Source organism: Vigna unguiculata, chromosome 3 (genome assembly GCF_004118075.2).
Source record: "Vigna unguiculata cultivar IT97K-499-35 chromosome 3, ASM411807v1, whole genome shotgun sequence".
Lineage (NCBI taxonomy): Eukaryota > Viridiplantae > Streptophyta > Magnoliopsida > Fabales > Fabaceae > Vigna > Vigna unguiculata.
In genome coordinates this window covers 1861042-1875463 of record NC_040281.1, presented here as the reverse complement: position 1 = coordinate 1875463, position 14422 = coordinate 1861042, and the positions used below count along the sequence as shown (strand labels likewise).

General features: G+C 28.2%; 3 protein-coding genes across 3 annotated transcripts; 2 read left to right on the top strand and 1 right to left on the bottom strand.

Annotated features, from left to right (window-relative positions):
* Positions 1–41: 41 nt before the first annotated feature.
* LOC114174961 (agamous-like MADS-box protein AGL29) lies at positions 42–3554 on the top strand. Its single transcript, XM_028059697.1, has 2 exons — positions 42–440; positions 2934–3554. The coding sequence occupies exon 2, from the start codon at positions 2956–2958 to the stop codon at positions 3484–3486; it is 531 nt and encodes a 176-aa protein (XP_027915498.1). The 5' UTR covers positions 42–440; positions 2934–2955; the 3' UTR covers positions 3487–3554.
* Positions 3555–9383: 5829 nt separating this feature from the next.
* LOC114178243 (E3 ubiquitin-protein ligase RING1-like) lies at positions 9384–9761 on the top strand. The gene has a single exon (XM_028064043.1). The coding sequence runs from the start codon at positions 9384–9386 to the stop codon at positions 9759–9761; it is 378 nt and encodes a 125-aa protein (XP_027919844.1).
* Positions 9762–13621: 3860 nt separating this feature from the next.
* Positions 13622–14176, bottom strand: LOC114178238 (agamous-like MADS-box protein AGL29). Its single transcript, XM_028064034.1, has one exon. It carries the CDS (start codon positions 14174–14176, stop codon positions 13622–13624), a length of 555 nt encoding a protein of 184 aa, XP_027919835.1.
* Between the last annotated feature and the right edge of the window lie 246 nt (positions 14177–14422).

Below are 14422 nucleotides of genomic sequence, written 5' to 3'. Positions count from 1 at the left end.
GAGTTAAATGTGTTGATCCACCAGGTTTCTAACATTCCTAAGTAACATTGCGTGAGAAGCAATGCAGAAGGACAGCAATGATGATGAATCCCTGTCACTGTACTGGGGTACTTGAAATTCAATTATAGGAAACAGGTGGTAACAGTCCGTACAAAAAGAAATATAAATTTAAGAATACAAAATTAGAAAAAAAAAATGAAAAAGGAGGAAAAAGAAAGTCTCCATCATGGAAGAGCTTTAAAATTGAGTTTGAAACAATTTAGGAGTAGGAGGTATCTGGTTTAGGATTGATTCTTGTGTGTTTGGGTGAACACGTGGGCGTGTGTGGAATTGAAGGCACCACCATGGTTGTTACATCCACACCCTTCTTCTTCTTCTTCTTCCACGAGTCTTGGGTTGGGCTAGCTGGGAAACACCCCAAGACAAGGACCTCCTCCAAGGTACACAGATTCCTTTCCACTCCAATTACCACTATACCCCTTTTCAAATTATAATTCTGCATCATCAAATCCTCACACGACACACACCTTCCATCTCTCTCAACTCTTTGCCAAATGTTGCCATGCTTTTTTTAAACGATAATCATTTTTCATATTACTTTAATTAATCACTTTTATACTATATATTGGTGTTTGAATAACCAGCACTTTCTACCAAATTCTCAACCATTTACTTCTCCCACACACCCGTCATCATCTAATATAACTAACGTTTGCAGAAAACGTAATGAAATAGTAAATGGAACGGAGATAGATGTAACGCAAAATTTAGGGTATCAAGAAAATATGAGAAGGAAAAAGCGAAACGAGAATCAAGATTCTGATTTTGTGGTGTCATATTTCTTCTGCAATTGCATAATATTAAAAAGATTTAAAATTCAATAAAAATATATTAAAAAATTTATTTAGTTATTTATAACTGGAGGTAAACATAGGAACATATTAAGACGACTAATCATTATTATGACTGGTCAATCGTTTCCATTAAACAACCATCACAAATTTCCATCTATATTTACTAGTTTTATAGAAAAGACAAACTGTATATATATACAATAAATTTATACCATCATTGAATAACACATCATGCTTTACAACAAATTTATTAACTTTATAATAATTATCTTTAAATCTAATCAATAAAAATTCTAATTTAATTGATAATATAATTTTTCTGATACTTTGTAATTATTAACTTCATTTGTATGACATTAGACTTTATTCTCTTATTCCGTTTACATTATACTCTTATAAAGTACATTCGTTGCTCTTAAAGCTTCAAATTCTTAATGAACACACGACCAGTTTCTAAATAAATAAAAGGGTTAAAGTGTAATATTGGTTCATGAATCATCCTTTCAAAGTTGTAATTAATCAAATTTGTTAGGTTAAGCAGATAATTGTTCCTTGCTTCTATAGATAAGTGAATCACGAACTTTATTTGATTAATCCAAACAAAGTCATCTGATTAATGGTTAACTAATCACATATTAGCTGTAAACCCACTCCCTGTTTACACAAATTATAAACTAATTAAAGACACGCTTTACCGAATATGAGACCTTCTATTTTCTCATTCCTTTAACCTTTCTATTAAGTATATGACTATTTAAAACAAATAAAAAATTACTAAAGAACTGTTCACTAAAAAATGAAAATTGAAAGAAAATTTTTACTACTAATTCTAAATCCTTTTGTAATCAGATTGGTTACAAATGCTTAATATATTGAATCTAAGATCGAATTATTCAGACATTTTCCGAGTTTAATTCTTTGTAAAAAAACAACTATTGGTCAAACTTTATTTACCTTTCTATCGAATCATATTAGTTTCAGCCTTGTGTTACTAATAGGCACATACCATGTTTTATTATAAATTAAAAAAAATGTTAACACAATAATTACCTTTCTCCAATTTTTTTCTCTTTTTCTTCAAACAAACTTTTAAATCTTGCACTACAAAAAAAATTAATAAATAATAACTAGTTTTAGAGAAAAAAAATTAATAATATTTAAAATTATCTCTATTATGAATAAAATATTATAATTGATTTATGAATTATTGGTTAAATTAGGCTTTAACACTACCACCAAAGTTTTAGACCAAACTTAGACTCTAATTCACAAACTAATACTATTTTTTATTCATTATAAAGATTACTTTTAAATACTAATAGTTTTAGTTAATTATAACATGATATATAACTAAAATAATCTCTATTATAAATAAAAAATTATAATTAATTAAATATCATCAATGAAATATCTCCTCCTATTTTTTTCAGTTTAGTACCAAACGAATAATTCTTTTTTTTTTCTCCTTCCTTAATTGAGGTATCAACGAATAATTTAATTAATTAATTATCCTTAAAGTAGTTAATCTAACAATGACCACGTGTTTAAAAATACATGGCAGTGATTTTCAGATCATCATTGGTGCATTTTTTTTTCAACCCTAATGTTTGGATTAGAGCCGTTGTTTAAACTTAATCCCTAATCAGGATTTTGCATTAGGTAGATATATTAACGCGCACAAATATCTAAAACAACATATTATTTTATGCTATAAATGTATTTGAATAAATTCTATTATATATAGACAATGATAAATTTGATCTTAAATGACAATTAATAGACATTAATTGTAAGAAAAAATGACTAATGTGTGTAGTTTTAGAAAACTAAATAGGCTCTTTCTTAAAAAAAAAAAAAAAGACTAAAACAGGTATTTATTCAAAGAAAAATCAGGAAAGATAATAAAATGCTTGCGTAGACGAGTGAAAATATTGGGAATTGAAAAATTCAATATTAGAAACGTTGAAGGATTTCAAATAAAGTTTTATAAATATATAAAGGGTTGTGGAAATATCATATCATATATTCATCTCTCTCTTTCTCTTTCTTTCTATTCTCTGATTCTTGTGTTGTTTTTAGTAATTAGCAGAGCGAAGAAACAATGGGTCGTCGTAAAATTGAAATTGCAGCAGTGAAGGACCCTAATACGAGACAAGTCACATTTTCAAAGCGTCGAACAGGTTTATTCAAAAAGGCGAATGAACTATCTATACTGTGTGGTGCAGAAATTGCAATTGTCGTCTTCTCTATTGGAAACAGACCTTACTCTTTTGGGCACCCAGGTGTTGATGCTGTCGCAGCAAAATTTCTTCGACATGAAACCAAATCAAACGATGTCAAACAAAACAACGTAGAAGTTGGTGACATTAGTAGGTTGAATCAACAACTGTTAGATATTGAAGCCCAAATACTTGTGGAAGAAAAGAAGGGTTTGGAGCATGATCAGATACTAAAACAGCACCAACTGTCACAACCCTCCCAATTTAAGCAATTACAAGATTCGTATTTAGAATTGCAACGTAGGGTGAAAGATTATACTGATGCGATTGAGGTATCAGAATGTTTGATTCTACTTGCACAACAACCCGTGGTCGAAATAACGAAACAGGTGAAAAAAAGACGAAAGAATTGATGTTATGTATAGCATGTAATTTTGTAGTTAAATTTTAATTGAGTGTGATTTTGTGGATTGAATTTAGAAAAATATGATGGGATGGAGAATAACTTGTTTTACATTCTTGTATCGAATTATGCTATTATTCTGTAAGATTTTCTTTTTTATTATGCATTGGTTTTGAATTCTAACAAAAATACTATACTATGCATTGGTTTAGTACGGAAGATTTCTTTTATCGATTGATAACAATAATCAATTAATGGAATAATATAAAACATTTCAATTTTCGAAGAACTTTATACTAACCTTTTTTAAATTCTTAACATTTCTTTTATAACTTATTTCGTCACTTGTTTGGGATTATTTTTTAATTTTAATATTATGTAATTCGTTTCTTTATTTAGATATGATTATAGTAATGTAAAAAGGGATTTCGCTTCAGAAGATGGACTTTAAGAAGATAAGTTAAGATGGGAGCAATTGATTATCAGCTGTTGATACTATAATTAATTATATTTTATCAAATATATATTAAATTTTATCACAATTTTAAATAGTTGATTTTATAATCAGCTATAGTTGCACTAAGATTAGTTTATCACCCAATTCTATACAAAATTTTGTTTTCGGCCGAAGGGCTTAAAACACGTAATGAGACCTAATAGGGAAAAAACATCTTGGACTAATATCGATCCAACAAAGACTTTTTCTTTGGCATCTCTATTTTTACTTCTCGCACCCCGAAAAAACCTATAATTTTCTTTATTTTGTTGTAAAATTTAATAAAATCCTAAAACTAGCGGAAATATTCTCGCTCGCAGTAGCCTCTCACCCCTTTCATTTCCTCCAACTCGACTTCCTTCTCACGTCCACGCGAGCATTATGAACATTATGGTCACTGATTGAAAAGTAAATTCTTCTACTTTTTTTTTTTTAGATTTTTGAAATACATTTCAAAATACTGTAATGTTATATTATGTTCAAAAATATATATTCTGTATTATATGTTTTGAAAGAATCTAGTGAAAATATATTCCGAAATATAGAAGTTAAAATATATTTGTTAGAAACATTCTGAATTATATATTTTAAAATATTTCTAAATTTAAAAATATATTCTCAAATATATAATCGGATATGCATTCCAAAAAATATATTTTGAATTATAAATTTAAAAAATAATTTAAAATTTAAAAATATCTTTGATGATTCTGTACTTTTTTTAAGATATAGAAAGTTATAAATCGTAGTCATAATGTGCACAACGGAAATTATTGGATCTACTTTGATTAAATTCATGTATACTTGATATAAAGGAGACAAAATTTAAGGTAAAATAACCTTAACTTAACTTTGATTTATCAAATTTTTTAATTAAGTCTTACTTAATTAAAATTTTATTAATTGTATTTTTGGTGCTAGTAAAAAAATACAATAATATTTCACTTAAAAAATATATTAATTAATTAAAATTGAACATTTTAATTTAATCAATAATATTTTATCGTTCAACAAAGACCGAAACACTCATTATTGTGTGACTCTAGAGGTTCACTACTAAAATTGAAAATAAATTAACTTATTAATCAAGGTTGACATCTAACAACATTTTTTAATGACAGGATATGATGAAATATCTTTACTTTAGAATCACTAGAAGATTAATATAATATTTTTTTCATATTTACATCTCTATGTTAACTCTAAAAACTATGAGAAAATTCCATATTAACAACCAATTTCAGTGAGAAAAAAATGTTAGTCGCTATAGTGACTAATTTAGATATCAATTTACGAGATAAAAAATTATTAGTTACTATTACGAGTAAAAAATTATAATTAGTCTCTAAATTGGTCTCTAAAATTTAACTACAAAGGTTTTGACGAATTAGTTTATAAATTGGTCACTAAACATTAGCTACCAAGATTTTAGCTACTAGAGAAATTAATTTATAAATTAATTTTTAATTAATTAATGACCAGTTATAATTTTTTATTCATAATATTGACTATTTTAGTAAGCAATAATATTTTATTATATAAATTGATATTTAAATTATCATTATAGCGACTAACAATTTATGTCATTAAAACTTATTATTTATTTTTTTTTTGTGGTGAAAATATGGTATAACTTTCAAATTCTAATAAGTAAACACATAATGAATGACTTAAGAAACTATTTTTTTTTTCATTCATTAATATTGTGACCAAGATATTTATTTATATGAAACTCAAACTCATTACTAAGAGTTGATGGATTGTTTATTGGTCGATCATTAATCTCACAAGAATTTAGTCTTGTCCAATAATCATGCAACTAACATCACAAAGTGTTAGATGTCTGATATCACAGTATAATAAATAACTTGTTAATTTTTATCATAATATATATTTCTTCAAAAAAGAAATTTCATTGACAAGATAATCTTAATGTAACGTCCCATTTAATTAATAAGCGTAATTAAAAGAAACGTCACACACAAATAGTACAACAACGCAGTCCTGGAGTCTTAAACACACCTCTACAATCCTAGGCACACTACGATGCCAAAAGAAAACTAGATACAAGACTAACGGAAGAAAAAATAGAGTATTAAAGATTAAAGCAATACATGGGTGGCCATAGCCCTAACAAAAAGCCCAACAAGAAAATCAAGTCCAGCCTAAGTAGATTATGCAACGGAATCATCTCTCCCTGGTTGGCCACGAGAACCTCTCGCATCTGCTCCGATCAATAAATTGATGATCATCGCAAAGGTAGAAGGATAACATACAAGGCATTCAAACAAGAAAGGAAAAGCTAGAGCCAAAAAGATTTCATCAATACAATCAAATATACTTTCACAGTCCAATATCTATATATCAACCAAGCATGTTATGACTTTTCAATCAATACACTAAGACTCGACTCGACTCATTCGGATACATATAACTTGGTCGGATTCAGCGGATGCTTGTACTTGTGGTGGATACCTCTGCTCACCCCCGAGCTGTGTGTCACAAGTGTTACAATGAATCAATTCCCTCACGCACAATGTTAGCGCTTAATGAGTTTCAGGCCTCCTGCTACTCTCACCACATGAGTCAGTCCGCTCTAAGTGAGACTAACTGACTCTTTAGAGTGTCAGGATGCGATCCTTACCTTGAATCCTTACCAAGTTATATAGATGGGACACCACCATGGACACCCACTAATAGGGGCCATGGAATTACGTCCCGACCACTGAAGCACGACCCTGAAGTCCCACCTAGAGACTTCAAGGAATTACGTACTGATCACATATCAAACATATACAAACAACCAAGTAATAGATACATATATCATGCATGGGAACCTCATACCAACATTCGTAACCAACCCTCATTAATCATATGTTGAATCAATACCAACTCGTTATTCCCAACCATGAGTAAAGTGCTTCTTCTCATACCAAAACCATGCCACTGGATTACCAACCGTCATGTCCATTGTTGCTCATGTCAAATTCGTGACCACACACACACACACACACACACACACACACACACACACACACATATATATATATATATATCCAACCTCTCATGTATAATTCATATAAAGATCATGCCAAACTCACAATTCACCATTAAGCCATCATACAATAATTCAAACCAGCACAAGCTAAACATCAAAGCACAGAGGGAAACCAACTCAGGATGCATTCTCACCCAGCTCTTCACAAAGGCTGGAGGGTCTCGCTCAAGCGAGAAGGACTCTCGCTCAGGCGAGCTCCCTTCGCCCATGCGAGAGCTCGACACACACAATAGCGACCTTTGCGCATTCTCGCTTAGGCGAGACTCCCCTCGCCTGAGCGAGACACTCGCTCGCTCAAAACTAAGTTGGTCGCCTAAGCGACCCCTTGCGTAAAAAGGTCTGGGTGAACCTCTGCTCATCTCGCCTAGGCGAGACAGGCTCTCTTGGGCGAGATTATCAGATCTCGCCACTGTTTTCCTGCGACAGCCATTCATACCAAGCCAAACTAACATACTAAAACATTCCACGCATTCAGAACCTCATATCAACCATAGAATCTTAGCACAACAGCAAGAACAACAGGAAAAACGAATAGATGATTAGGTTCTAGCTTCCCTTACTAGAAAGGGGTTTGTACGACACTTCGACACTGAACCACAGAGCACAACAGCTCTAGAACCAGACTCGCAACTGGAAACAGCGAACAGAAACAGATTATTACAGGGACTCCAACTGTGACCACGAAACTAGACTAGAGATGGCGATAGGAGTTAAAGAACACTTACATGAGCGGAATCAAGGTCAAGCCAAAGCGAATCTGAGAGAATTTTGGAACCCTAGCAGAGGAAGGCGACAATAGCTCTAAGGAGGTGAGGTTTCTATTTTTACGAAATGTGAGTACAAGTTAGGGTTTGGGGCAGATTAGATCTATTTTCCCCTTTGAGCCAGCCCTAAGGCCTAATAGTTAGGGGCAACCTTAATAAAAATGGCAGAACGAAAAGTGGGTCTTACACTTAAACATCAAGAAATTTTCATTTACTCTAAATGAACATATTTATATATATATATATATATATATATATATATATATAAAATTTAAAAAAGTAAAATCTTTTAATCTTTATACGCTAAAAATCACTATTCATGTATTAATATGGCCAGATCAATGATGTCGTATACTTAATAATACTATAATAAAAAACAATTGAAGTTAAAACTATATAAACTTATTTCTTGTTATTATAATCTTTATTATAATAATAATTCTTTAATCTTAATCATGAACCTTATCATATTTATTCTATAAATATAACAATAAAATTAATAATAATAATAATAATAATAAACTTAATTTTATTATTATTAACCTAACAAATTTGATCGTCCGCATACGTCAAATCCATAAATATTAGGAGCCTCGAATAGCGCGGGCCAGTAAATAATGATTTTAGCTTCATTTTATATAATTTTTTTTCCTTCAAATAAAAAAAACAGTCTTAACTTATTTTAAATTATGTCTATGTTGACCACCAAGTGGCTGTTGATAATTGAGTCACTAGGGCTTGAATCTACGCTCTTATATATTAATTCTATAAACCATTAATAATTGATTATTTAATATAAAATTCTTAGAAAAGATTTACCAAAAAAAATTAAATCATAAGAAATTGATTATCTTTTCAATAAAACTATAAGAATTAACAAATTAAGTTAAGCAAAATAAAATTATCATTGCTCTACTTTATGCACAAAATTAAAATCGGTCTGGTCTTTCTTAATTACGGAATTCCTAAGTTCCCATCTGGTGAAAGAAAATTGTAATCTTGAGACCTAATAGTGCGGCAAGACTCTTGCTTAATTCACCCACAGTAGTTCTAAAGTCCTCTCAATTATGCTATTATGATAATGTCTTGAATTTTATAAGCCAAAAGAAAATATTATTGAAGGGATCATTTATTTTTTCTTTAAATTATAAAAATGTAGGGTAGACAAAAGTAAAACATTTGACTTAACATGAGAAATCTAATTCATTTTAAATCCAGGTCATTATAAAAAAAAAATAGGAACAAATTATCAAATCTTGTATTATTTATTTCTGTCGTCAGCTATGCGCGTAAAATATGAATGACTTACAATAAAAGATATTTTATGATGAATATGTCAATCATTAAAAAAATATATAAACAAAGAAGAAAATGTGAAATGGATAATAACACTGTTATAAGGTGACTATCAATCAAAATCAAAATTATAATAAATTATTAAAAAAAATTGAATAGATTTATGAAAGCGCAACTGTTCAAAGACCCAATCAGTCAATAAACAACCATAGATATGAAAAAGGAAAAGGAAAAGTAATCTTAGAGGGTGAGATATATATAGGTGATTGAGTGTATAGTATTGAGGTCGTGCAATGGATAACAGCAACGTTAACCATGAGATTTCAGAGAACAGAGACCATATTGCGGTGATGCTGCTATCGCCGGCGTTAATGGTGAACAATTTCATAGACCTGGGTGGTTTTGATCTGGACGAGGCTCTTGCGGTGGTGGAGGGAGAGTCAGGGTGTGTAGTGGCAGCGTGCGAGAGCTACGTGTCGAAGTTGCCGACAGTTAACGAGGTGAAGAGGGATGAGGTTTGCGCCGTTTGCATGGAGAGGTTCAGCCGGCGCAACGAGGAAGGAGAAAAGAAGCGAGTCCCCTGCGGCCACGTGTACCACTCAAGCTGCATCACCATCTGGTTGGAGCACTGCAACTCCTGCCCCCTGTGCCGCCGCCGTATCTTATTCTAAGTCCAATTTTGCTTTCCTCTTCCTTTTCTTATTCTTTAGTCAACCTTTTTCTCAAATATATAATGTACTAATCAAATAATGTATTCTCGATTTGAACATTCAAATACAAATTTCTGAAATTTATCTTATTGAATGTCGTGTATATATATATAATGATAATAATCTTTTATAGATCGTATTTTAATGTTATATAAATAACGATTGTATGTAATTAAATTTAATTGGTAGTTATATTTAATAGAAAACTAAATTTCAAATATTAATATTTTTTATGCGTGTTCACAACTTTTTTATTATGCTGTCTTATAACTTCTTATAAATATGTATTAATGTAATTTTATTTATTATATACAAATAAGATAATTAACATTGTATATAGTATATGTATAATAAAAAAAGTTTATTTTTTTATCCTGAATTTAATAATATTTTTTAAACACACTAAATTTTAAATAATTTATTTTTTGCCATCTGATAAAATTTCAGTAGTGTTATAAATATTCGAAATACACAAAATAAAAGTCATCATCGATTACATTCAAGTATGTATTTAAACAACACAATATGGTTCAAACCTAAAATTTATCAAATATAAAATTTCAAAAATAAAATTTCAAAATTATCAAATCAACAATTCAAAATTTAATACAAATAATTATTTGTGCTAAATCTCAGATATAAACTAAAGTTCACTCAATTTACATCTAAAATTATAATTTAAATAACTTAAAAACATAATATAAACTAATAAAATAATTTTACCATATTTTTTACATCATCTAAAATTATATTTTCTATAAATTTTGACATCTAAATTAATATACATGCATATAAAAACAAATTTAAAAAAGTTCAAATACAAAATCATAAAATTCACATTTAAGAAAAACGAGACAAACAAATTAGACATTCATAAATAATTATAGTTAAATTTTCCTAAAAATAATTAGGCACATAAACTAAACCTTGTAGAAAAATAATTGAAAAAAGTTAGATGTTTCCATACAGATGCACGTGAGAAAGAGAAGAAAATATTATTTGAACTACCCTAAACCAACCATCACAAAAAAGAATATAGGACAAAAAGTCAAGACAATTTAGTAATGTTATATTGGATGTAATGACAAATCTCTTGAATTATGCGAGGATATATAAATCTGTACCACAATTTCTCTTAAATTAACTAAAACAAATTGCCTCGATACTCACATGTCCATCTGCTTCAAAAGTCTTCTAAGCATTAACAAACACTACGTTAGATTAAAATAACAATAACAAAAAAGAAATACGTTCGATTAAAAAAAAAGAACCACATTAGATTAAAATAAACGACTAGAATTAACAAAAATATTAGTATAAGTTTGAATTGATCATAATGTATGTGATACTTCGAACTTTATTCACCGTAATACTGTTAACTATTAATTATTGTAATCACATACATACACACAAATAAATTATATATATATATATATATATATATATATATATTCCATTGAATTTTGATTTAATTCTTTTTATAAAATACTTTGTTATGAAAAAATTTGTTATAAGAAATTATTATCAATTTTATTTAAAATATTTTGTATAAAATATTATTCGCAAAAAATAAAATTATAAAATATACTTATGAATTTTATAGTTTTATAAAAAATAATTATTCACACAAAAATTACTTCACAATTAAAATTTTTAGAAAAAATGATAAAAATAGTCTTTTCTTACAATTTTTTAATAAATTTATAAAAAAAATTCTATTTAATATGAAAATTTCTAATAATATATATATATATATATATATATATATATATTTATATATATTTTTCAATTAATTTAGCATTTATATATTATAATGCTTTAAACTTTGTCACCACAAATAATTGATAAAATAAAACATTTTCTTCATATGCTATTAAGTATTTAATATGATATATAATTAACAGTAATAATTTTATGAAATATATTATGTTTATTAAACTTATCAAATACATTGTATTAACATCTTTTTATTTTATTAAGTTTTATTTTACTTTAAACTATTGTTAAATAATAGTAAGTAGTAAATTTATTAAAAATACAAGATATTAATACAATATTAATTATTAAATTTAATATATTTACTAATATGCTGTTCATATTTTTAAGAGATATAATAATTATGAAATTAACATATATGATTAACTGCAGTCATTGTACTTTTAAATATAATATACAGTTTAATTTAATAATTTTATGAAATGTAATGTATTTATTAAATTTTACAAAGATAATATAACAAACTAGGCATTTATGGTTTTAATTATTGTTTTATAATAATTATGATTAAATAGTTGTAATTAATTAATTTATTAAAAAATGTATTACTGATACATTTCTACATTTAATATATTAAATATATTATTCCATTTAATTATTACATTTAATGTATTATTGAATTCATGAAATAGTATTATTTAATAAGTTAAAGAATATATTCAATAATATATTTATTGTATTAAATACAGTAATGTATTAACACTATATTACTTAATAAATTCATTATTACTCTTATTTTTGTAATGAATTAGTCCTAAATTTCTCTCATTATTTCCTTAAAGTTTTAAATTGTTTTGAACGTCCCAGATCTAACCATCTTTTAACATGGGTGATAGAATTTTAGGAAGATTAGAGCTGAGTCATTTTCCATTATTTGAATTACTAGTGTAGTAATATAATAGGATAACGCATCATATTACATTTTTTTTCTATTTGAAACTTTAATATTTATGTAAAATTGCTAGTTTATTATATTTTCTTTGTCAAAGTCTTTGTTTTCAAAGAATCTTTGTTATATCTCATGAAAATTGCATAAAAGGTTTCGATGAGAGTTTGATTCATTTTTAGCGGGTGAAAATTAACATAACAGATAAAATAAAACGCAAAAATAAAAAAATGATTGAAAATTTTGAACCATAGTTATATTCATATACATTGCATATTATCTCTTCTCTATCGGTTAAAACAATGCCAACACCTGGTTACATGTTAAGGATTTAGAGAAACAAAAATAATGTATATTCATATAGGAAAATAATATATAAAATAATTGATATCTGGTGCAAGAATTTTTAAATTGATATAGAAAGATCAAACAAATAACTGAGAAATGCTATAAATAATAAAAATAAAAATGAGATAACTGTTAGTATGAAGACAAATAAGCATTCAAAAAGAGGACAACATAAATAACAAAGACAAATTTTAAGGCTTTGATCCATCGAGAAGATAGGAAAAAATTTGAGATAAAACATATCAATAATTTGATAAACTAAATGCACTAATTATATAATTAGTAAAGTAACCTTAAATTATTAAGAATAAAATGCGTACTCTAGTTAAAAAGTTTTATGAAAAACTACTATTTTTAAAATTTTGAGTTTACAATTATCTTAGATGTAATGTAATATTAGTTGACAAGATCATCCAATATAGACATCTTCATAGTGAAAAAATGTCTGATTATATTGTTTAGCTATCTCAGGATTTGTCAGAATTTGTATTCTTATTTGAAGAAACAAAAAGGAAAATCACCACTTAGATCAATAATGCTTTTCATGATATTCTCAACCTTACTATATTCTTTCATTATCCAATACAATGAGATCTCTTGTAAAAAACATTCAAATTGGAACAAGGTAAAATTTAGTAATCAGTAATAGATAAAATTCTTGAAATCAACCTTAACATAGATTCTGCAAACATAAATAACAACCATTTCACACACAATATTATTTTTTTCAACCAACAACACACTGGGAACAACACGGTTTAGGGTTAAGGAACCAACCCAAACGAGAACATAATTTTGATGCTACAACGCATCAATTCTTTCTTCTTTTTGCAGTTACTTGTTTTGTTATTCCAATCACAGGTTCTTTTGCAAGAAGCAACATATACTCCGACACTTCAATGGCATCAAGATAGTCCTCCACCTTACGCTGAACCTTTAGGTATGAACGTTGCAATTGTTTGTTGAGGGTAACCTTAGTAACATCTTGTTGCTTCTTTCTCCTGTCAAGTTCAATAGCCTTCTTATGTTCCTCGCTTATTTGAGTTTGAACACCACACAATTCTTGATTCAGTGCATCTATGTTGTCAGCATTAGATGAATCATTTCCTTCGACAACATTTGGTGTGACAGCAACATCTGATGCACTTTCTTGTTGCAGAAACTTGTCTGCAACAGCATCAACACTTGGGTGCCCAAAAGAGTAAGGCTTGTTCCCAGGAGAAAACACAACAATAGCAACTTCAGCTCCACACAGAATTGATAATTCGTTTGCTTTTTTGAACAAACCTGTTCGACGCTTCGAAAATGTCACTTGTTTGGTGTTGGGGTCCTTCACTTCCGTAATCTCAATCTTTCGACGACCCATGATTCAAGAACAAAGCTTTAAAAAGAAAGAAAAGTTATTGGGGAGCCATAAACAAAAGAGAGGTTATTAGAAAGGTTTAGGCATATGATATCACTCCCACACTTCTTTATTTATACACACTCTCGTGAAAATTATCAATATTTTTAATATATGAAGTTTTTTATATTTTTTATTCTTATTATTGTGCATAAGGAAAGTGTTTTAATATGTTTTATACTTTCTAATTTTGTGAATCTGACGCTATAT